Below are 25,780 nucleotides of genomic sequence, written 5' to 3' on the forward strand. Positions count from 1 at the left end.
GCTGCAGCATCGCAGTCCTCCGCCGGAGGACCACAAGGTAGGACTCCTAACACATTCCTGTCGGCCAGGAGGGCCAGCAGGTGGAACGAAAAGACACTGAAAATATGGCTTCTGTCCCTTAAATACCCCCCTAAATGCACCGCAGGGACAACCTCTGCCGAGTTACTTCTGAGAAAGAAGAGCACTCAATACACCTCAGTCTGCTGCTTTCCAGCTCCAGTCTGTAGTGACACCGACATCTACAGGCGACGGAGTGGAACTGCACGCAACACAACCAAGGTTGGAATAGAAGCTAATTTAGCTATAGATTAAATCTGAACTATGTACAGAAAAGATGACCCACAAAATTTACATATAAGCGGTAGATTAAAAATCTACCAGCGCTACATTACTAATGACTATGTGAGAACTATAGAGGAGCCTGCAGTGGGCGTGATTGAGAATTCTTCTCTTGCATCATTAACAGGGGTTAATTGTGGTATTAGCCTTCAAAATAATGGACATTTCTCTCCAAGGAATCGATTCAGTAATATTGTTTTTGTACACAAGATGCCACCTTTATTTCAGAAAATATTTAACTATACAGTATACCTATCACTAACCTTCTTTTCCAGTCTATACACTAAATCCAGTCCCTATATTTTATTGGGAGTCTTTCATGAATCAAAGTGATTTCATGTGAAAAGACATACTTTCAAGCAGGCGTAGCAAAACATGATCATTCATTATCGTCTGTAATCTAATTGCTATGCAAATTGACTTAGCCGATGAGACATATTTTTAAGATATGTGCTCAAGAAGAACATTTTACCTATTGATAAAAACACAGCTGGAGCATAATTTTAGATATTCTCCTTCTGTAGATATTCAGGTCTGAATAATTCAAATCAAAGCAACATTTGACAGTATAATAAGGGAATGAGCACTTTCTTACTCATTTACAAAACTGTCAAATGTTTGACACCTGGGCAATATTAATGTAGAACAATAAAAAAAGGACTAGTCAAACTGGAGAGATACAACCATGAAAACATGATGTTGAAAAATCCAAAACAAGGCAGAACACAAAGGCTTTATCCCCCCAAAACTGATGTTCCAATTTTGTGTGACATCTGTGAATTTAATTACTAGCATCTACCAACTTTTAAATTTAACCTGGTGTTGAAAACTTACATTTACAGATGTCAGCTTCAGAGATATAAGCAGCTGAGTTCAGGTACAAATCTTAAATTTTACTGTAAATGCCGAGCTTGGCCCCATTCTCTCCAACCTGCCAAGGCTTTCTATTGACCAAGAAGTTCACCTGTCACATTAAAGGAACAGAATACTGTAGGGATCGGAGACATCATCAACATTTGCTAGAAAAAGCCCAGACCTGCAAATATTTTCAGCTGCTTATATTTCTGGGTATACTGATTGTTTTTACATGCTTTCTTCACTAAGGTCTTGTTCACGAGCGCAGAGGCCTGTAAACTGTAATTAGGCCATTAAATGGCCTCTCTAGCCTCCAGGTGCAGGCACCCATTGAAGTCTATTAGCACAAAGCATCTGTATGAACATAGGCACTCATCCCAATATAACAGGCAAGCGGTGCAGGTAAGTGGTTCTGAATACAGCACCTGGAGGCTAGAGATGCCAGAAAGCATGGCCAATCATGGTATATGGGCCTCAGGATCCATGTGAAAAAGGCCAAAAGGCTAATGCATTTCTTTGTGCTCAGTCAAAGTGGTCCAGGTTTAAAACACTTTAAGTAGATATTCTGTATCTTTACAACAACTTACAATAATCAGCATGTCAGCCTTGCCAAATCTATTTTTCTGTAAGAGAAACCTTGTCTGCTAGACATGCAATGATACAAGAGCATCAGCAAGGCACAAAGATACTGAAGCCCACATACAGGTATATAATGAGCAAATATTACTGGCCTTCTGTGCAGTGAATCCAAATGTTAAAGCAATTTTACCTTAATGCATTCTCTGCGTTAAGGTAAAAAAAAAATTCTCTCTCTCTCTTCACTGGACATGGAGGCAGTAGTGGGAGTCATTGGCTCCTGCACCTGTCAATCAAATCTTGTGAGGAGGGAGCAGGGGGTCAGGACTGAGCCGCACTGTGTGTGTCTATGAATACATATAGCCTGGCTTGGGAGCAAGCCTGCGGAGTATCCCCATAGCAAGTGGCTTGCTAATGGAGCATTCAGAAGGTAGGAGGAGCCTGGAGCATTGGCTGTGGGCTCCAGAAAAGGAGGTGCAGGTCTACTGTGTGCAAAACCATTGCACAGGGCAGGTAAGTATAATGTCTTTATTATTTTATTAAAACTAAAACAGAAGTATAGGGTATGGCTTTTTGCAGATTTATACTTACCTAGGTGGATGCAGCATCGGTCTGATGCTGCATCTGTCTCCCAGGGTCTCTGCACTGAGAAGCGAGCCATTAAACACCACCGTTCTCACAGCTCTGTGAGCAGAGAGTTGCAGACTGTCAGTCACAGCTCTCTGCTCTGCCCCCTCCTCGTTCATTGGAGCACTGGGCTGTTGAGGGGACGGCTGGCTCAGGCTCTCATTGGCTCGCTGAGTGGCTGAGCCAGGTGTCGACCCAGGGATCTGGTGGATCCTGACTCCATGGTGATGACGCGGAGCCTGGACCAACTTCTGTGACGTGAGCGGATTTCAGCCCGCTCTCTGCTGAAAACAGGTCACAGGAGTGCATAACGATCTACACTCCTGTGATCCATAGGAAAGGTACAGCCAAACAAGCTTTGGCTGTACTTCTCCTTTTAAAATAAAAACATTAACAATCACTTTAACAAGCTCAACTATTAAAAAGAAAAAACAATGCTGAAATAATATTGAAAAGATTGTTCAGATTCTTTTTATTTTGCAATCAATTTTGTTCTGCTGCTTATCACAACAACAAAAGTGTTACACTGCCTCAGCTGGACTCCCATTTAGCTGTTCATTATGAGAATCAGTTGGGAAGTGTAACATCATGTTTTAGCCTTGTAATGGTTGAAGTAGGAGATCTTCTGAAAAGACTGAAGAGATAAAAGAAGCAAAATATTTCACTCCATTTTTAAACTCCTTCGCACACCTTAGAAGTCACTTTTAGGGTGGAGTTCATGTTTATGATGGCAATGTTCACATATATCTTTCAATAACCAGTCTTGCCAATCAGGGCAACAATTACACTATTTGTACACTGTCTAGGTATTATTTGCCCAAGATTTGCAAATATATGTGGAAGCCATACTGTCTCGTGAAGGAAAGGGCACAATGGCAGCAGGATGCCTTTAGCTGCCATTGTGCCCTGCTGGGCTTCTGGTGTGTCCCTATGCCTTTAAAGCAGAGCTCCAGGCTCCCCCACAAATACTGTTGCTGCTGACTTTTAGTATAAGGACACTTAGTTGCCCCTGGGTCCAGCGATGTCCTCACCCAAGCAGATTCTTCAATCGGCTTCGGTTACAGGCGCCAGCATCTGAAGTAAGGGAAGCAGGAAGTGAAGCCAGTTTTCCACTGTGCATGCACGAGTCGTGCTTCACCCTGTGAATGGTCCTGTAGTCTTCTAGGACCTGTGATGTGTCCCAGAAGACTGCGGAGAAAGGCGGGGGGGCTGAACTTCCAGCTCAGTTTGCCGTGGTGATCTGAGCCGGAAATTGGAGAGGGGTACCAGTTGAAACCAGGTACCCGCTCCCCCCCCCCAAAAAAAGTACCAAATTTGGCAGTGGGGGAGGGGGGTGTAAACAAGCAAAGCTTCCCCTTTTGGTTGGAGCTTCGTGTTAAAGAGGAATAGGCTTCCCCAAACCCCAAACTATATATATATAGCCTTGGAAATGGTGTCTCTCATGGACTAGATTTAGGACTGCACTTTACAGAGGGGCCCTAATGAGGCAGTGCGACTTCCACATATAATTGTATATTGTGCAAATAAAACCTTTGCGTTTCATGCTAATTGTCAGAGTAAATTGTTTATTTGCTGGCAAGATGGTAAACTTGTTGGAAAATAAAAAATGTTCGCTCCTTTCTATGCATCAATTTTGCTATACATACGCTTTACCAAAAAGAGAAATGTGAACATAGCCTAAATGTTAAAAGCTTTCTGTATCTGAGTACTAAAACTAGAAAAAACAAAACAGCCCTAATGCTCAATCAGACTTCATTTACTGGCAAAATGAAACTATAACGTTGACTAGTTGATGGGGGGCACTTGCTCTTATTTTAGCTAGCCATCTTTCTATAAAAACAAAACCAGGAATGTGAACAACTGTGCATAAGATGTTCATTACCTTTTGTCCTTGTGCGTCTGTCGTGATGTGATCAGCTTCTCCATTCTGTATCTCCCCCATCTTCACCAAACTCACGTCAATACTTCCAATTTTCTTTCCACCATTTAAGGTTCTGTAAGAGAAAAATCATGAAATAGTTATATATGGTATATATATCCAAGACAAAAAGACAAACTACAAAAGTAACAAGAAGGATACATAACTTTTTGTTTGAATACAAACACAAAATTCTCAGTATGTTCTGTAAACAGGTATTATTGACAGAAAGCTGTAAATCCTGGCCAAGATATGAAATCTTTGCTTGCATATAAGTGACTTTTGAAATGCAATAATAAAAGAAAAACAAAACACTGTTATTTGTTCGGTTTACGAAAACTGTTCCCAGGCTCAGATTTTTGCTATTGTCATTGTATTTAATCCAGGACACACAAGCATCTAGCCTAACAGAAGAGGATTAAGCAGGTAATCATTCCGGAGACTGTCCCTTTCCCAGAAATAAGGAACCACCTCAGTTTGGCAGAAGACCAGCAATTACCTACAAGGACATAACAGGAAAACTACCAACTTAAGTATCCAGCTGGTTCTACCAGAATCATGAATATAGCTTTACTTTCCAACCGAGAACACTGTAAAATACGATATAATACATAAATATACAGCAAACATAGTGGGGTTGATTTAGTAAAGGCAGATTTTTTAAATGAACACTTTGATTTTGAGCAACATTAATTATAATGTGATTCCCGCTGACATCGGGTACAAAGCTGCTAGACTGCTATTTATAGCCGTGTTAAATTTTATCATCGTCAACAATAGGGATACTTACCTATTACCTATTTTATTATTGGAATCACTTTCTCTCCAATCAATGTAACTGCACTGGGACCCCAATGCATTACAACATTCAGTCTGGACATACTGCATCATAGCAGTCTCCATAGTAACAAGTTGCTACAATTCCATTGGATATTAGTATCAATATCTACAACTATACATTACTAGATGATATACTGGGAACCTCTCTCACCCTGAACAATCACTAGGATTGTTTTTATTATTATAAATATGTATGTTTTGTGCTATTTTCCATTTTGGAAGGTATTGACATATCTACATGGATGTCATTCCATACAATCTTTTTAACAATCTTTTTCATTAAACTGTCTATACTATGCTGTCTGGTCATATGTGTGTCTACTTTTACAGTCTGTAACTTACAGCTGCTCCTTTTTCTTTCATTTGGTTCCAGCTTTGACATAGACCACACCCAACCGGTGAGTTAGCAAGTAATAAACTCTTCATACTTCGGGTATTTTTTACCCAATTCTTTATATTCAGTAATTTCTGAGACTATCCCATTCCCAGAAATAAGGAACCACCTCAGTTTGGCAGAATACCAGCAAATACCTACAAGGATGTAACAGGAAAACTACCAACTTAAGTATCCAACTAGTTCTACCAGAATGATGAATATAGTGTTTTTTTTTTTTTTTTTAGGGGGGTGGGGGGTATTTTGACCACATTCACTAAGCTAAGAAGATGTTTCCCTTGCAAAGTAAACACCCTATCTGCCGTTAGTAAATTACCACAGGGACAAGGAACATTTGAGCCAACCAAAATAAGATTCAGCATATGAACCATATGAAGTTTCTACAGAAGATAGCATAAAAGGCACTGACAAAAGAAATCCAATAGGTAACAGAAGTGTGTGTCTAAATTCATTGTCCACATACTACCTCTACATAAAAATCACTGTGTTTACTTCCTTTCAGGGTTGACGCTGCCAAAGAAATAGCATCACATAACAAGGGGATATATTCTATGTATTAGAAGAGCTGTCCCCTGTCAAGGAAGATACCACCTAGTAGAGGAACTGTGAAGAGCTCTGCTCTACTTTCAGAACCTCTTCTAGTCAGTGCAGTGCAGCTCCAGGTCATAACCGAATAACATTTAGTTTTGTTAATACTCAGTTTTTTTGTTACTACCCAGATATTTTTTGCTTTGATTAAATATTCACTTCTCATTAAATCACATATACAACTCTGTATTCTTCCATGCTCTTCACTAGAGATAGGATATTAATGTAATATCCGCTCTGCCGGCAATTTTCCTGATCATGTAATTTTATCAGCTGTGTTTGCAAGTAAACATTGGACGGTATTTAATATAGCTAACTTTTTCATTTTCTTTGACGGGTTCTTTTCCTGCATTAAAAAAAAATTAAGTGAATACAACCAGCTCTGTACACTTGGCATGTGACCTAGTGTCCTCATGACTAGAGGGCTGTGAGCATGTGTGGCCTATAATATATTGATATCAGCTTAAATGTCCTTCAGCAATACTTGGGCAGCCCAAAAGGGAACCTTAAAAAATAGGGCATCCCTCAAAACACCAGCCCGGCATTGTAGTCTTCAACAGCAATAAGGCTTAAGGGAGTGATGAGAAGCTGCTTTTGCAAAGCCAAAAAATCCTTTATCTTTCCAGATACTAACCAAGTCTCCTCTTATTGATACAATTAGGGTTAAATCTCACCTATATCTGTTTCCTACTATGGTCTGAAGTTCATAGGGGATTCCCATAGTATCACATTAAAGCAAAACTGTAGTTACAAAATAAACACAAAAACAAAATTGCCTACCACCTTTTTGTAAATATGCAAATAACATTTAATAGCATATTTTATTCATCACATTTCTGCCCAGCCTGCTCAGTGTTTACATCAGCACCTCTCCCACTTCCTTGAGCATGCCCTGGGCTCAGCCATGGAGAATAATTTCCACTCCAAACACATGCACCAAGGTAAATACAGGTCAGGCATTATTCTCCAAGGCCAAGGCTAGCCCATGCTTAAGGACTTGGAAGATAGACTGTAGGAATATAATTCAATGTAGGACATGAACATCATCTGGCCTTAGGCAGGCCAGAGAGTGACAAGATATTTTTATCCATACTAAGTTCTGTATCAGGAAGGCAGGCAAAGGTGGGAGTTCAGTATAACATTTGTGTGCAATGTGTCAAGTAAATTATCTCATCCCAACAATCAACATTCCATTCTCAGTGAACTTATTAAGGTAAACTGAAACTAGGGTAACTGTTTAATATATGTTACTGCATTGTGCACTGTCTTATCATATAAGCCCAATGGAATGCAACCTTACATTGTTCTTGTTTGGAAGGAAATCAGCAATTCTGAGTCAGAAGAGCAATCTTACTTTTTTCTCCAAATAAATACAGGCCGTGTGAGGTCATCAGCTGCAGCTATTATTTTCATCCTATTTATGTCTTAGATGGCTGTTGAAGGTCACTGCTGATCTGATTGCGAGCAGAACATGCTGCTTTAATTAAGCACTCTACATAGAGCTTGTTGGAAGGCAACATGGTTTAATATCATATTTCTGGAGTTTCCTTCTGGTTGATACAACCAGGTCTGGAATGTAACAAGTTACACATCAAAGCTTTGTAGCATATCAGAACCTTTATCTGAAAGAAGAAGTCATGCCCTCTAGCAAGGCTGAACAAAAGCTTGGCTCCTGACCAATAAGGATGAGCCGAACATCCCCCGGTTCGGTTCGCACCAGAACTTCCGAACAGGCAAAAAATTCTGAAGAACACACAAACACTGTTAAAGTCTATGGGACACTAACATGAAAAATATAAATCTAAAGTGCTAATTTTAAAGGCTTATATGCAAGTTATTGCCATAAAAAGTGTTTGGGGACCTGGGTCCTGCCCCAGGGGACATGTATCAATGCACAAAAAAGTTTAAAAAACGGACGTTTTTTCGGGAGCAGTGATTTTAAAAATGCTTAAAGTGAAACAATAAAAATGAAATGTTCCTTTAAATATTGTGCCTGGTGGGTGTCTATAGTATATAGAGTGGCACAGTTTTCCCGTGTTTAGAACAATACCACAGCAAAATGACATTTCTAAAGGAAAAAAGTAATTTAAAACTGATCATGGCCGTAATGAATTGTCGAGTCTCGGCAATATACCGTATTTATCGGCGTATAACAAGCGCCGGCGTATAACATGCACCCCAAGTTTAGGAGGGAAGTTTAAGGAAAAAAACTTTTAGGAGGGAAGTTTAAGGAAAAAACTTACATGTTAAATGTCCATCAATGCAGCCTTATCAGTGTCCATCTGCAGCCTTGCACAGTGTCCATCTGCAGCCTTGCCCAGTGTTCAGTGTCCATTTGCAGCCTTGCCCAGTGTCCATCTGCAACCTTGCCCAAAATTGCAGCATGATCTTTTAAATTTTTGCGCTGCCGAGATAGACAGAGCTAGATGTCCTGTGTATTCAGCGCCTCTCGGCTCGGCTCACAGTCCCGCCCAGTCCCGTCCCTTGGCCCAGCTCCTATGATGGACACAACACCAATGTCCATCATCGGTGTGGTGGGACGTAAAGGCTAGGAGATGGGACTGGGCGTGACTGCAAGTGGAGCCGAGCCTAGACGAGTACACAGTACACTTGGCTCTGTGTATTTCAGCGGCGCTCATTCCCTCCTTACCTTCCGAGGCAGCAGTTCGGCGTATAACACGCACCCACGATATTCCCCTGATTTTAAGGGGAAAAAAGTGCGTGTTACGCGCCGACAAATACGGTAGATAAAATTTATTGAAAAAAACAGCATGGGTCCCCCCCAGTCCATTACCAGGCCCTTTGGGTCTGGTATGAATATTAAGGGGAACCCTGAACCAAAATTTAAAAAGAAAATTGGGTGGGGGTCCCCCCAAAATCCATACCAGGCCCTTCAGGTCTGATATGGAAATTAAGGGGAACCCTGCACCAAATTTAAAAAAAAATGGTGTAGGGGTCCCCCCAAAATTCTTGGATAAGGGACTGGTATGGATTTTGGGGGGGCCCCTATGCCATTTTTTTTTTAAATTTTGGCGCAGGATTCCCCTTAAAATCCATACCAGACCTGAAGGGCCTGGTATGAATTTTGGGGGGACCCCATGCAATTTTTTAAAAAAATTTTGGCTCGGGATTCCCCTTAATATTCATTAGACATGTGCGATTAGTTACTCACAAATCGAAAATTCGTACGAATTTCCGTAAATTCGTACATTCTGGAGGATCCAAAATACGAATTGCTATGCTTCCGAATATTGTACGAAATATGAAATTTCATTTACGAATTTTGGATCCAAATTTCTAACGAACTTTCGTTATTGTTACGAAAAGTTAACGAACCTAAAAGTTAAAAACCCAGGAAGTCAGCACAGCACAGGGATGGTGGGAGCCCCTCATAATGATAAATTCATCAAAACGAACATTCGTAATTGTCACGAAAAGTTAACAAACCTAAAAGTTAAATACTCAGGAAGTCAGCACAGCACAGGGATGGTGGGAGCCCCTCCGTTATGATGAATTTATCATTATAACATTCGTAATTGTTACGAAAAGTTAACAAACCTAAAATTTAAAAACCCAGGAAGTTAGCACAGCACATGTATGGTGGGAGCCCTCAATGATAAATTCATCATAACGTACATTCGTAATTGTTACGAAAAGTTAACGAACCTAGGTACGAAATTTTGGACATGAATTACGAAATACAAATTAATTCTAATACGAAACGGAACGGAACGGAACAAAACTAAAAAATGCATTGACGGCGCACATGTCTAATATTCATACCAGATCCAAAGGGCCTGGTAATGGACTTGGGGGGGACCCATGCCATTTTTTTCATTGAGTTTTATCTATATTGCCAAGACCCGACAATTCATTACAGCTGTGATCAGTTTTAAATGACGATTTTTCCTTTAGAAATGTCATTTTGCTGTGGTACTGTTCTAAACACGGGAAAAATGCACCACTTTACAGGCATACTATAGACACCCCCCAGGCATGATATTTAAAGGAATATTTAATTTTTATTGTTTCACTTTAAGCATTGAAAAAAATCACTGATCCAGAAAAAACGTCCGTTTAAAAAAAAATTTGCATTGATACATGTCCCCTGGGGCAGGACCCGGATCCCCAAACACTTTTTATGACAATAACTTGCGCATAAGTCTTTAAAATGAGTACTTTTGATTTTTCATGTTAGTGTCCCAAAGACTTTAACGGAGTTCCGACGGCTTTCAAATGTGCCCCGAACACCACATATTGTTCGGTGTTCGCCGAACATCCGAACAACCAAAGTTCGTCCCGAACTTATGCTCGGGCCGAACCGTTCGCCCATCCCTACTGACCAACTGGTGTGATGATATTGAATTCCTTGTTGAACACTCTGCAAGCAAGCTTCAAAGAGAGATGACTGATGAAGTTGAGCTACAGGAGATTAAAGGACCAACAGTCAATGAAGATGACCCGGGTCACATAGCGGTGATCCATGGACGAATACTGCCTCTAGAGGCCAATACAGCAAGATGGACAGAAATATGGTATATTGAAAGGACTGCCTCTTATCAATATCTCATTGGACAGGAGGCTCGTGGAGTGTGGTTACGAGGGGGTCAGAATGCAGGGTAAAAGTGCACACAGAAGGGAGATTGATCCCTTTTCCGCTCTTGGCTCTTGCCTGATGGTTCTCTGAGCCTCATGGCTCTCTGTTACCATCTTGAGCCCAGCTGACGGGACAATATCTAGAGGACAGCCTTGTGATAAGTATATTTGATTTTTTTTTGTTATATGCTCTATAATATTTTTTTCCTTTAGTGTTTTCATGTTAACATTCTCCTATTTTCTTGGGAAATAAATAAGATGTTGTTTTACTAAGCAGTGTGTTTGTTTTCATAACTAACCTTATATCATTGTGCTTATCAATAGTAACATTATCAGAGTTTTAATAGACTGGCTAACTATAGGAATAGACAAGTTAATACATATATGCAATAAGTAGAGGGAATCTGTAACCACCCTCGGATAATAATTATTTTAGCATTTATTTCCGAGCTCTATGGAAGCTGCAAATTCTGTTTTCTGAGGATTAGCCTCAATCTCTGTTTCTAGGAACTAGTGATTTCATATAGACTTAACTGTAGCTTAGATGTAGCTTATTCAAAAATGGATGGGGATAAGGCCGGTGTAAAAGCAGTTACAAATGACAACAAGCAACATCATCATCATATTATTATAAACACTTGAAAACTCTCTATGAAAATAAACTATGCTGAAGAGATAGTATTAACTGTACAAGTGTACAGTTAGTACAAGTGATCCATCATCACTTGAAACATTTTCCGTTTAAACAATGGGAAGTAGCATCTTCAACACTTGCTAGGTAGCTGCTCCACCCCACACATTCCTATTAGTCAATCACTATAATGCAGCAGCTTTCAGTATTCTTAAAGTGTCTTTTACAAGAAAAAAAAAAGTTTTCTTACCTATGTGACTCTTTGTAAATCTGTCTCACAGTAGTGCATTACTTTTTAATTCATTACACGTACTTGGAATGCCTGGTTGATCCTGCCAGCCTTCCTTTTTTTCGTGTTGTGAACTGACTACACAAAGCATGGAGGCAGATCTGTACTGCATTGCCATTTTTTTCGATGGGCTTGCTTTTTATTAGTACAGGATGACATGCATTAGTATTTCCTGTAGTCTGTGTACCTGCCATGACCCCCAAACTAGCAGAGCTGCAGAGCTTCCTGAGTGAGTAAATGATCATTAGGTCATGCCCCTTCTCAGTGTTCCCTTGCTGACTGACAGGAAGGCTCCGGTAGGGAGCCACTGTCAACTGCTCAGAGTTAGCAGAGCTGCAGAGTTTCTCTGTATGAGTGATGAAATGAGCTGCCTGTCCCTGTTCTCCATAAGGAAGAGGACAGGAAAGAAGGCTGTGCAGCCACATGACTGCACAATAACAAGTTAGAGAAAGGTAAAAAATATATATATATTTATATATTTTTTTTAAATTGTTAATATTATTATTATTATTATTCTAATGCAGCAGCTTTCAGTATTCTTAAAGTGTCTTTTACAAGAAAAAAAAAGTTTTCTTACCTATGTGTCTCTTTGTAAATCTGTCTCACGGTAATGCATTACTTTTTAATTCACTACACATACTTGGAATGCCTGGTTGATCCTGTCAGCCTTCCTTTTTTTCATGTTGTGAACTGACTACACAAAGCATGGAGGCAGATCTGCACTGCATTGCCATTTTTTTTCGATGGGCTTGCTTTTTATTAGTACAGGATGACATGCATTAGTATCTCCTGTAGTCTGTGTACCTGCCATGATCCCCAGGCTAGGCAGGGAGCCATTGTCAACTGCTCAGAGTTAGCAGAGCTGCAGAGTTTCACTGTATGAGTGATGAAATGAGCTGCCTGCCCCTGTTCTCCATAAGGAAGAGGACAGGAAAGAAGGCTGTGCAGCCACATGACTGCACAATAACAAGTTAGAGAAAGGTAAAAAAATATATATATTTATATTATTTTTTTAAATTGTTAATATTATAATTATTATTATACAGGATTTATAAAGCAACAACAGTTTGCGCAACGCTTTACAACATGGGGGCAGACAGTACAGTTACAATACAATTAAATACAGGAGGATTCAGAGGGCCCTGCTCATTAGAGTTTACAATCTAGAAATGGCCAATATATAATCTGAACTTTGTTACCATGATTTACTAAAACTGAAGAGTGCAAAATCTGGTGCAGCTGTGCATGGTAGCCAATCAGCTTCTAATTTCAGCTTGATCAATTAAGCTTTGATAAACAAAAAAAAAAACAAAACCTGGAAGCCAATTGGTTTCTATGCACAGTTGCACCAGATTTTGCACTCTCCAGTTTCAGTAAATCAACCCCCATATGTCTATGTAGATGTGTGCTCACATATAATAAGTGTTCTCATGAAACTCCAATATCTTAAAATGTTTGTGGTCTTGCTTCTTTTGATAGAAGTATGTTTCTACCCACTCCATAAAGAACAGGAATTGTAGTTCTTCCATGCCTAGACTGAAAGACTGGAAGTTGGACTGATCCGGATATGTAGGATCCGTTCCTATCCACATATAATTAAGGAAAATCATCAGCCTTACATATTCTTGTCCCATCTGCTTCTGCCTCTGGTGTTTGGTAGGGATTGGCGAACAGTTCGGCTTGCGCATAAGTTCAGGCTGAACTTTCGCTGTTCAGACATTCGACCATTTGTTCGGCCCCCCGAACCAACCACAATGCATTGCCGCGCTGAACAGTGCATTGCAAGCCCTGACTGGCTGAAGCAGTGAAAGCTTCAGCCAATCAGGGAACAGAGCACTGTCAGAGTCATGATTGGACACTGTCATCATGACTTTATCCAATCATGGCTCATTCCCGCCCCACAGTATAAAAGTATTCCTTCAATGGCAGCCATTTTCAGTGTGATTTCGGCGTGGAGATAGAACGGGGTTCTGTTCAGTGCTATTAGTTAGTTATGTGCTATACTGTACTATTTTGCTTCAAATGTTAGTATAGAATATTAGTTTAGTGTCAGTCTAGGGATAGTGTGAGTGTAGTGAGGAGGACCATCATTCAGCTCTGAATTGTGTGCAGCTAGAGTAGGGACAGCTCAGATAGTTTCACTGTAGTGTAGTGAGACCATGTCAGTAATCTTTACATTAGTGTATAGCTAGAGTAGGGACAGTTCAGTGTCAGGGTAGTGACGGTTGAACACCGTCTATTTGATTGAGTTGCTGCCAGTTTAACGCAGTTTACCTCTGTGTGCATTACTGCCAGTTTAACTCTATATAGTTCTGTGTGAGTTACTGCCAGTTTAACACCATATAATTTTGTGTGAGTTACTGCCAGTTTAACGCCATATGGTTTTGTGCGTTACTGCCAGTTTAACGCCATATAGTTTTGTGTGCGTTACTGCCAGTTTAATGCCATATAGTTCTGTGTGCGTTACTGCCAGGTTACCGCCGTATATTTTTGTGCGTTACTGCCACTTCCCATTGAGGAGTCAGATGAGTTATTTGACCACGGTGTCAGCCACTTGCTCCTTGATGATGCCCAGCCATTACTGGATTCAGATGTTGGTTCTGAGGTTGAGGATGACAGGAACATGAGCCTAGAGAGAGGGAGGAACACTGGTTGACAAGTTGGCATTCATGTTCCCCAAGCTGCAGAGTATTGCCAAGTTGTCTCCAGTGGCAATGATGAAGATGGAGGAGATGGAGATGATGATGATGAGGTCACTGATGCGACTTAGGTGCCAGATAGAGCAGAGGAGGAAACTGAAGGTGAGGCGGCACAACCCCAAGGAAGCAGACATCAAGAAAGAGTAGAGAGCAGGCACCCTATTCCATCACATTCTGCAGCTGTTATCTCCTGGCCCACTCACCAAAGCTCAGCTGTCTGGGCCTTTTTCAGCACATCTGCAGCAGATCACACTGTTGCTATCTGCAAACTGTGTCTCAGGCACATCAAACATGGCAAAAACACCAACCATATGCATATCATTGCAATTTTTTTGCCTTCATCAAGAGCACCTCTATAGGGTTATGGTGGGAAGGTGCCGCCGACACACAAAGAGTAATTTTTATGCACCTATTTGACAGGTGCATATCATTGCAATTTTTTTACAGCAAGGCCAATTCTTGCTTTCATCAAGAGTAACTCTATAGGGTTACGGTGGGAAGGCACCACCGACACCCAAAGACCAATTTTTACGCACCCGTTACTTCTATACAAAGTCAAAGTGACACCAGAATGTATCCAAAAAATCTCTAATCTTGTTTCCAGTACACTACATTGTGGCCTCATCATACACACTGGCTCCCCAGCTGTTGCTGAGCAAAATAAAGGCAGCTTGCAGGGAAAATGTCATTTTTTTGGCTTTATAAATGCAATTTATAGACATGGTACAGATCTGCCACTTTACAGGTAGACTAAGGGGACCCCCCAGGCACTATATCGGAAGGAATTTTTCATTTTTAGGCTTTCACTTTAAAAATCAAAAAATCACTGCTCATTTAAAAATAACGTTTTTCACAAACTTTTTTTTCATTGATACATGTCCCCCAGGGCAGGACTTGGACACCTATAACCATTGTATGCCCAATTACTTGCATATAAGCCTTCAAAATGGGCACTTTTGATTTTTTGACGTTCGGGTCCTATTGACTTTAATGGGGTTCGTTATTCGGGTCCAAACTTTTGCGGTGTTCGGAAGTTCTGGTGTGAACCGAACAGGGGTCTGTTCAGCCCATTCCTAGTGTTTGCTGAAAAACTGTGTTATTCTGTAATTATTTCCCCCCCGCTGTGTTTTTCTGAAGTTTCATTGAAAGGCAGTGACCCACTTCCCCAGTTTCACAAGACCTACTTTGATCTGTCCCCAGGACTACACAGGACATTAATTACTGTCCTATGTGGTGCATACAGCTTCCACATAGACAGTTTCATCTGTATTAGAGAAAATTACCGCAGAGCTCCCACTCCCTTTTCAGCTAATGAGTTGTGTTGTTCTGTATGCATGAATATAATTTTTTCAAAGTGACTTCCTGCATTCCTTGTTGTATTTGGTGATAATTTGTAGTGTTTTACCCACTTATCCAGAAGCATGAGGGGTAGCTCAGACATATGTCTTATGCTATCAGTGTGATCTGGACTGCAAACACATGTAACACATAACATTGATTTACTGTCTTTTACTGTTCACATTCATTTAGGCAAAGCTGTGACTATACGTTTAGACAGGGATGTCATCTCCTACTGTTGCAGTCACGTGCTGGCTCCACCTGAACTCTTTCATAGGCCACTGTAGAGCGAGAGGAAAAGACCAAGCATGGACATGTGATTTTTTTTTTTACATGTTTAAGGTGCAAAACGTCAGATAAATGTTTAAGAAGACACCCAGCATTGTAAGTAGCTATTTTGTATATTGGATTTCTACCAAATTTAGTCGCTGGTAATTTTATTGCTTCTGAATTCCAGAGCCTATCTTTATAGCAAAACTCCCATTTCTATAGGTTTTGAGAATGATGCTTTTCCAAGCAGTGGGGCTTACTCTTTGTCATCTAACTCTCCTCATTCAGTATTAAAAAAAAAAAAACACCTTAGACAAAGATTTGCATCAACCTGCAATATATTTATAGCTCTACTTTCCCTTTGCTCCATCTTCAATAATTTAGCAACTAGGTCTGCAGTCTGGAAGACCCTGCTGAGGATACCACAGTCGTATTTTGTATATATTTTTCAGCCTCTTTTTAATATTCACCCTCGATCCTGTATCTAGTGCTATGTAAATGCTGGTCAATTATACTGTCTATTAAACTTTAATATTTAGGTCTAACTGTACAACTTCAACAGAAATTATATAGGAATCCACGGCAAGAAAATGAATCTTTAACTTGTGAATGCTACTAGCACACAAATCAACAAACCGCTCTATAAACGTCTGGGGAGCAGCCATCATTAGCTGTGTCAGACGCTGTGAATGTAAAGTACCACTGGTGCAATGCTGCTATCAAAAACAGCAAACACGCCGTGCATTCCAAACACATCAACCCAAGAATGCAAGATTAATGTCCTGCTTGGTCAGACTGGAAGAAGTGTCGCTGTAAAATAATGAAGACAGAAAAAGCATTGAGATTTTAAATAGTAGAAGAAGGAAAAAAAATGTTTTTTCAAACTGTATGTGTTGTTTTTTATATTTATTTGTGCTGTGTTGAGGAACTAATTTTCACTGCTCAGCACTTATCTCTGGAGCCCTGCTGTGCTTATATTGCTTGAGAGGAAACAGCTTGGCCTGCCGTCAGAAATTCTTTATTAGTAGTTTAGCAAAGGTAAACTTCCTTACAAAAAAATAGAAGTTTCTTGAGATGTGAACCATATTGTGGCACCTGTCACGGTTGGAAGATTTAATTCTATTCAGAGCAGGGTCTAATGAATATTAAGCAATTCCCAACATTTGCTTGTGCAGATAACCCAGTATGTAACATTTAGGAGATCTTAGATGGTCGCGCTTTGTTTATCACACACCAAACTGAGCAGAGAACATAAATAATAGTTTGGCAAAAAGGTTTTAAATTAAATATATTTACTTAGCTTTCAAACTCTGGATCACTGGCTGTGAGAGAGATAAAACGTTAATTTACTGAAGAAGAAAAACCCGACCAACTGAAAAACGAAGCCCAGAAAAAAGATATTTGGGTCTGTCCTCACTAAATTGCTTATAAGAAGCAAATAAAAAGATATAGTACCTATGTACAGCACAGATGCGGTCTATTCTGTATGTGACTAGAATAATCTTATTGTAAGGGTTTTAATAATCTTGTACCAAGATAGAGAGAAGCGAAAGGAAGCAAAGTGTAGTCCCCAGAATGAGACTGAAAGACCTAGCTATCTGTTCAAAGCTAAACAAAGTTTTGCCTGAAGTTGAAGCAGCAATAAATCCCATAACAAAAATGTAATATATTGCAGCTTACCAATTCTAATGCCTCGTACACAGCAAAAGATGAGAGCTTTTCGTCGAAAATGGGACTGTGTGTATGCTCCATCGGACTTTTGCTGGCCAAATTCCAGCCAGCAAAAGATTGAGAGCATGCTCTCAATTTTTTGGTCGGAAAAAGTTTCTATCCGAAAATGCGATCGTCTGTAGCAATTCCGACGCGCAAAATTCCTACGCATGCTCGGAAACAATTCAACGCATGCTCGGAAGCATTGAACTTCATTTTCTCGGCTCGTCGTAGTGTTGTACGTCACCGCGTTCTTGATGGTCGGAAGTTCAGAGAACTTTTGTGTGATCGTGTGTATGCAAGGCAAGCTTTAGAGGAATCCCGTCCGAAAAGCCATCATATCTTTTTCCAACGAGAATTCCAATCTTGTGTACACGGCATTAGAATGTGGTGGTTGCATTTGCATTAAATTTTCTTTTATAGTCTTTTTTTCACCTGGTAATCCAACCAGTAAATCTCTTATGTTTCAACTTCGTTTAACAGACCAAGCTGTCCAGCAAAAGTGGAAGTTAGAGTTTGGAGGCAAACCATAACACTGACTACAATGGTCACATTTTATTTATTTATACAAAACCTTTATCCCAAAAGGAAAAAAAAAAACAGTAGCTGTAGCTGCTTAACAACTTCAATAATGGACACTTTCACCCCCTTCCTAGGCAGGCCAATTTTCAGCTTTCAGCGCTGTCACACTTTGAATGACAATTGCGCAGTCGTGCAACATTGTACCCAAATTAAATGTTTATGATTTTTTTTCACACAAATAGAGCTTTTTTTGGTGGTATTTAATCACCACTGGGTTTTTTATTTTTTGTTAAACAAATGAGAAAAGGCCAAAACTTTTGAAAAAAAAAACATTTTTTTCTGTTATAAAATTTTGTAAATAAGTAATTTTTCTACTTCACTGATGTGTGCAGATGAGGCTACACTGATCGGCACTGATAGATTGCACCGATGGGTACTAATGAGGCAGCACTGATGGGGCCGCACTTATTATCAGGTCACTGATGATCAGTGCTCTGATTATCAGTGTAATCGATGTACTGGCAGGCTCTCCTTTTCTCTGACAGACACAGCGTGGGAGGAAAGAACTGCCGATAGCTGGCAAGTCTGTTTACATGTGATTGGATACAGGTGATCACATGGTAAAGGGGCACTGCCATTGTCCCTTTATCCTGATCTGTGATCAGCTGTGTCCAAAAGGACACAGAGGTCACGGAGTGAGCCCGATGCGTGCAGCAGGAGGTAGAATTCTGGGAGAATGTCTATTGATGCCCTCCCAGAGCTGGGCGACTGCGTTGTAGCTGTCTTTCGGCTATAGCGTGGTCAGCAAGTGATTAAAGTAGAATTCCGGGTTTTATCGAACTAATCTTAAAAACACTCCCTCACCTTCCCAGCAACTATTCTGACTAATCTGTGTAAGAAAAATCTGTAAAATCTGTATAAATGCTTATTTTTGGGCCTCTCCAGCTTGGTCACATGATTTGTTTCTCTGTGGCAGTAAGCAGCCACTGCAGAGCAGAGGAGGGAGCGCTGACAATGGTTGGGCCATAGTAAGCCTATGGGTGGCGTCACCACATGACCAGCCTTGTTGAGTGCTTTCCCTCTCACCTGCAGCCGGTGCTGGCTGACACAAGGGGATCATGTGACTGTACTAAAACAGCTTAAATAGGTAAGTATACAGATCTTTCTTACACAGGTTAGTCAGAACAGGTGTTAGGAGGAAATGTTTTTTAAGACTAGTTCGGTAAAGCCTGAAATTCTACTTTAAGGCTGAGTTCACGTGTTCATCTTCATGTGGTTTCCCCGTATCCAAATCGCATGTTAGGAGATTGTGACCGGCTCTCTATGGAGCCGGTTCACAAATCTCTGGAGTGGCTCCGGAGCGAATTGCACCTGTCCTGTGTGTCTTCTGGTCCGTTTCAGGTCCGAATTCAGCCAAAAATTCGGACTGAAATCGGACCTGAGACGGTGAACAGGGACGCACCAGACACCTTCTGTGAGCTGCTCTGTGTGGCAGTGTGAACCCGGCCTAAAGAGTGTTAGCTAGAGTTCAGCTTTAATTTGTTAGTCAAGTCCAACTAAATTTGCTAGTACCTCTAACATTTCCCCAGAATGCTGCTGTCCAAAGGTGTCTTACTTGCTCTTCCAGTGGAATGGAGACACACGCGGGTGTCTTAACAAGAAGTATGCTACTGGCTGGATCAAGTATAAACAAAAAAAAAAATGACTTAAAAGAAAATGAATGCAGACACCACATTGGTTATTACATTTTGGTTTTTGGGTTTAATGCTACTTTAAGCTTTAATACAGCTGTGGGATGAGGAGGAGCATGGGACTATGATAGTTTTATGACACTCCATGAAGCATAAATACTGAGTTTTTAGTGCACAGGGGTGCACAAGACTGATTGTCAAGAATTGTAGAGGCCTGTCCAAACCCTACATTAGGGTTGGGGCTTTGGTTTTACTTTAATTCCAAGAGCCAGGAATTTAGACTCAGACATGATCATGTAAAGGAATGTTTTTACTGGTACTTAAAATGTCAGAACTCCCAAAAGTTAAAGGCTTGCTCAACCTTTTGCAACATGTTACATTCTATACTCCTATTTAGGATGTAACCTGTTGCCAAGCAAACCTCTCCCCTACCCCCAGTACACCCCCACTCCCCCCCTCCCATGACTCCCATGAAGGGGTTCTTCTCACCACAGCCACTTCCACTTTTGAAAGATCTGTGAATTAATGAACTAAAATCCCCATCTTCCACTGCGGCAGACAGACTTGTTATTCTCAATGGAACACTAGTGCAGTAATCAACATACTCATAGTCCATTGACACTTCCTTCAGCTCTCCAACTGACAGCCCATAGCTCTTTACAGGCAGGGAGCTGGAGGAAGAGTGTGCCTGAGCCTGACATAGGGTTGCCATCTTTTCTTCAAGCCAAACCCGAACACTTTAGAGCGGCCTCAGTGCCACAGCAAACACTGGGTGTAGCCAAATTTCTCTTGCTGATATCTTCGCCCTGCCCCTCAGTGATGCTTAACATGCCCCCAGACAGCTGTCCGCAGCTCCCGGATGTGTGTGATTATCTTGGTTACTTGGGGAGCCACAGTCCAGTCTAAATAATGTGTCCGGGTTTCAGTCCGCCTGAAACCCGGACACATGATTCAAAACATGGACTGTCCGGGTGAATCCCGAACAGGTGGCAACCCTAGCCTGACATTGCACTCACAATCCACTGATCTTGGGTACGATGCTTTCTAGACTCCTGTGAAAAAATAAATAAATATACTTTTTTTTCCGGCAAACATATGTGCATTTATTATTTCTTTTAAAGTCTACCTTTGCCTATATAGATGTATACATTATTGTTTTCAAATGAAGAGCTGTTGAAATCACTATAACTGATACATATATTGAGTGCCTGTGCTGTATACAGACAGTTAGTCTGCACTGTATTACAGAAGCTTGATCTCTTATTTCCTGTGGTACCACAATGCACCTATCCAATATGACTAACAATCCACTCCCATATACTCCCTTGCAATGCAGATATGTGAAACAGCCCATTAACAAAATGAATGGCTTTCCTTAACAAAATGCAAATGAATGCAATAAACACATGGGTTAATGTGCTCGCATTAATGCAACATGTAATGTGAATGGACCCTTATAGTCTTTATAAATTTAACTTAGATATCCCCTCTCTTTAATGATGAACTGCACTCTGGAAGCAGTTTCCAAAAAAAGCAGACAGATGGAAAAGGACTAGTGATTAGCATTGCCCGTGGTCTCCTTGCAGCTGACATTTCCCCATTATTAACTTACCATTTCTTGCTCTGCACTGAGTCTAAAGAGACTAGCAGTCAGAGGCATCCATGCCTTTGATCTCACGCTGCAGATATAAAGCTATCTACAGCTATCACACTCACATACCAGGAAATGCATTCCTATTTTTCATGAAGAATTTCAGGCAAAAAATACATTTTCAGGGTACTGTTTAGACACTAGATGTTCCCTATAGGAAGGCAAATCTTCACTTTTTGAGTTTAGGTCCACTTTAATACACGGTCTTAGTAAATGACTTTTGACTACTTTTTTATAGGGCTGTGTGCAGTAATCCCTAAACACCATGCAGTAGTAAGTGCTCAGGTTTTTAAAAAGAAGCTTCTTTTCAATGTTATAACTGTAGGCCATGTGTGGTCTGTCAGAGAAGGGTTCGCAGAAGAACTGGCACATCTGCCAACACTGAACAGGATCGCTGATTACACGCACTTAGGCGTTTGCCAGTGCACGTGCTACGGCACACACAATGGTGACAGATCCTGGCACCCAGTGGCCTTTTTAAAGTCAGCAGTTTGATGCACAAGCTGCTGTATGATCTTCAACTTAATGTGTGTTCCTGTGTTCTGCTTCTGATGTTACTGGATTCCCTGTTACTGACCCAGCTGGCCTTTCACCGGTCTTGTCTCCGTTCCTGGCTCCTGACCCTTGGCTTGTTCTATTGACTCTGCTTGTGCCTGTTCACCAGTGTATGACCTTGGCTTACTCTCCTGACTCCGCTGCTGTCCGACTACCAGTGTATGACCCCGGCTTGTTCCTGATTCAGCTCTCTGCCTCTGCTCCTTACTGATATCCCGTGTATGACTACTGGCTTGACTCCTGAGCGTGCTCCCGGCTCTCCCTACTATCAAGCACTGCCTGGTACGTCTGAGGGACTCCTGCCCTGCAGTGAATCCTGCTCGCCCGGCTGTCATCCAGTGAACGTCTCTTCTGCACTTCAGTCTATTGCAGCTGAAAAACCCTGCTTCTTTGGGCATAGCATTCCCTGTCATCACCTTGAGGGTTGCTCTGCACTTAGCCACAAGAGGAATTTTCTCCCAAGTCTGCCCAAAAGACTCAGGTTGGCAACCCCCGTCCTGCCTAGATGGCCAGAATCCTTTAGACATTATGCACACACCTCTCAGCTTCACAAGAACAAATGCTCTGGCCCATTCAAAACTCACACATACTCAGTTCATTCTCTCCCTATGTTGCAACAGCGGTTGAGCTCAATGTTCTACGACAGGGAGAGGGCAATGCACATATGTTAGTTTTGAACAACCACAGCGATATTTCCTGAAAATCTTGGGGCATGTCCCCAAATTCCAGCATGCCCTGACATCTAGGCAGGATGGATGTTGGATGACAGTCACCTACCTATGAGTTTTTCAGACAGGCTTGGGGGAGTCTGTGCATGGTCTACAGGTATGACATAGGTAGGAAGCTTCTTTTTCAAAACCTGAGCAGTTTTTTAATGTACTGGTGAAGCTGGAATGCATGAGCAATTTGATTGTAACGGTGATTTAACCCTTTAATACATTTAAAAGAATACCATAACAAAAAAGTATTGTATCAACAGTGTTATGTTACTAATACTTCAGTGTTATATTTACAAAGATTAATTCTTATTATCTCTAGAAAACTGGTGCCGCAAGCGGCATGCAAAGCCTCTTTAGCCGATACTCGACTCCCTCCCCATCAGCAGAGCAGTGCCGGGAAGTGTCAGCGAGACACTAATGCATTCCAATTTCATAAATTTCCACACCGCACCTGCACTGAGGGGAGGCACTGTGCCCCCACACATTGTAAATGATGGAAAACATTGTTTGGTTCACTAGCTTTGCTTGGGGGGGGTCCCTGTTTCCAGGAGGAGGAGGACTATCTTGGCTACTGCTAAAGCCAATCACAGTCCTGCTAGCTCCGTCCACCATCTGGAGGAAGATGACTTGCTTGGTTGCCACTACCAGAAGGAAGGGATTTCACTGTGATTGAGAAAACCACAATCAGGTGACAGTTTGTAGAATTACTGTTGAGCTTCTGGGAACTTTGTTGAAATTATTTCTGAACCTTTGCGTCACTACTGAACCCCTGCACTCTTTGTCCTTTTAAGCCACAGCCAGTATTGGAAATTTACAGCCAACTACTTTTTCTCAGCTGCGGGGGGCCAACTTATGATCCTGCACACAGGCCTACTGCTTTCAGAAAATGCCCCTGACCTGAGGTCATCATTGCGCACCCATTCTAGATGCTTGTATGTGACAGCACATACAAGCACGTGGGCTGGATGCAAGATCAGCAGGATGAGTGTGCCAGGACAGGTAGAGGTGTCTCATCTCTGCTTCCTTTCACCACTCTGCATATCACGCATATCATAGTTGAGAAGAGGGTACAGCGGTGGAGCAGATGAGCAGGAGGGTACAGTGGTGGGGAAAATGAGCAGGACGGGTTCAGAGGTGGAACAGAAGAGCAGGAGGGTACAGCGGTGGGGCAGATGTGCAGGTAGGTACAGTGGTAGAAGGGATGAAAAGGGGGTTCAGCAGCGTGACAGAAGAGCAGGGGGGTACAGTGATGGGCCAGATGAGCAGGGGCGTTCAGTGTTGGGCCAGATGAGCAGGGGGGTTCAGTGTTGGGCCAGATGAACAGGGGGTTCAGTGTTGGGCCAGATGAGCAGGGGGGTAGAGCAGTGGATAAATTAAAAATGTATGTTACGCTAAATAAATAAACCATAAGTGAATATAAATGAAATAAGTGAATCCAAGAGTCACAAACGTGACAAAAAGTGAAAGGTTTTGACGGTTGTGTCACCAACTTCCTCCACCTTGTGAGACCACCACCAATAAACAGGATGTGCCCTTACCAAAGAGCAATGACCACCTATTATGGGGGGTCAACATAGACTTGTATATCTGAGATATTCCACATCTGTAAAGAGGTCCACTCAGCAAAAGCTCCAAGCCACCAGCAGGGGAGACATCAGGTTTCTTTCACTCCAACCGTGACATCAGATCATATACCCCAAATGAGAGACAAACACCACAATAGGGTAAAACATGAAAGACGATTAAAAACAGCATGTAACAGATACAATAGTTTCCAAAGGTTCCAAAGGTGTATCATCCAATCGCGATGAGAGGAAATGGTGCAGTTTATTTTTTGTTTTCACTAGGGTAGAGCAGTGGGGCAGATGTGAAAGGAGGTTTATTGGTGGGGCAGATGAGCAGGGGGTTACAGTTGTGGGAAAGATGAGCAGGGGGGTTCAGTGTTAGGGCAGAGGAGAAAGAAGGTACATTGGTGGGACAGATGAGCAGGGGGTTACAGTGGTGTGGCAGATGAGCAGATTAATTTAGTGTTAGGACAGATGAGAAGATGGTTCAGTGGTGGAGCAGATGTGCATTGAGGTAAAGTGGTGGGGCAGATGAGAAAGGAGGAACATTGGTAGGGCAGATGAGCAGGGGGTTACAGTGGTGGAACAGAAGAGCAGGCTGGTACAGTGGTGGGCAGATGTACAGGGGGTTACAGTGGTGGGACAGATGAGCAGGGGGTACAGAGGTGGGGCAGATGTGCAGGGGGGGTACAGAGGTGGGACAGATGTGCAGGGGTTACAGTGGTGGGGCAGATGTGCAGGGGGTTACAGTGGTGGGGCAGATGTGCAGGGGGTTACAGTGGTGGGGCAGATGTGCAGGGGGTTACAGTGCTGGGGCAGATGTGCAGGGGGTACATAGGTGGGGCAGATGTGCAGAGGGGTGCAGAGGAGAAAGAAGGTACATTGGTGGAACACATGAGCAGGGGGAACAAAGATGGGGCAGAAGAGCAGGGGGAACAGAGGTGGGACAGATGTGCAGGAGGTACAGTCGTGGGGCATATGAGAAAGGGGGTTACAGTGGTGGGGCAGATGAGCAGATACGTTCAATGTTAGGACAGATGAGAAGATGGTTCAGTGGTGGAGCATATGTGCATGAAGGTACAGTAGTGGGGCAGATGAGAAAGGGGGAACATTGGTGGGGCAGATGAGCAGGGGGTTACAGTGGTGGGACAAAAGAGCAGGGGGGTACAGTGGAGGGGCAGGTGTGCAGGGGGGTAGAGTGGTGGGGCAGGTGTGCAGGGGTTACAGTGGTGGGGCAGATGAGTGGGGGGTACAGTGGTGGGGCAGATGATCAGGGGGGTACAGTGGTGGGGCAGATGGGAAAGGGGGTACATTGGTATGGTGGTGTACATTGGTGGGGCAGATGAGCAGGGTGGTACAGTGGTGGGGCAGATGTACAGGGGTATACAGTGGTGGAGCAGATGAGTG

General features: G+C 42.0%; 1 protein-coding gene across 6 annotated transcripts in view; it reads right to left on the reverse strand.

The window, feature by feature from the left end:
- The window catches only part of INPP4B (inositol polyphosphate-4-phosphatase type II B), a 936,630-nt gene that overhangs the window by 368,927 nt on the left and 541,923 nt on the right, over positions 1-25,780 (reverse strand). For all 6 annotated transcript variants that reach the window (XM_073604287.1, XM_073604305.1, XM_073604278.1 and 3 more), the window contains one exon: positions 4,280-4,391. In XM_073604287.1, the coding sequence (XP_073460388.1) occupies positions 4,280-4,391 (112 nt within the window). The remainder of the gene's footprint in view (positions 1-4,279; positions 4,392-25,780) is intronic.

Source organism: Aquarana catesbeiana, linkage group LG01 (genome assembly GCF_042186555.1).
Source record: "Aquarana catesbeiana isolate 2022-GZ linkage group LG01, ASM4218655v1, whole genome shotgun sequence".
NCBI lineage: Eukaryota > Metazoa > Chordata > Amphibia > Anura > Ranidae > Aquarana > Aquarana catesbeiana.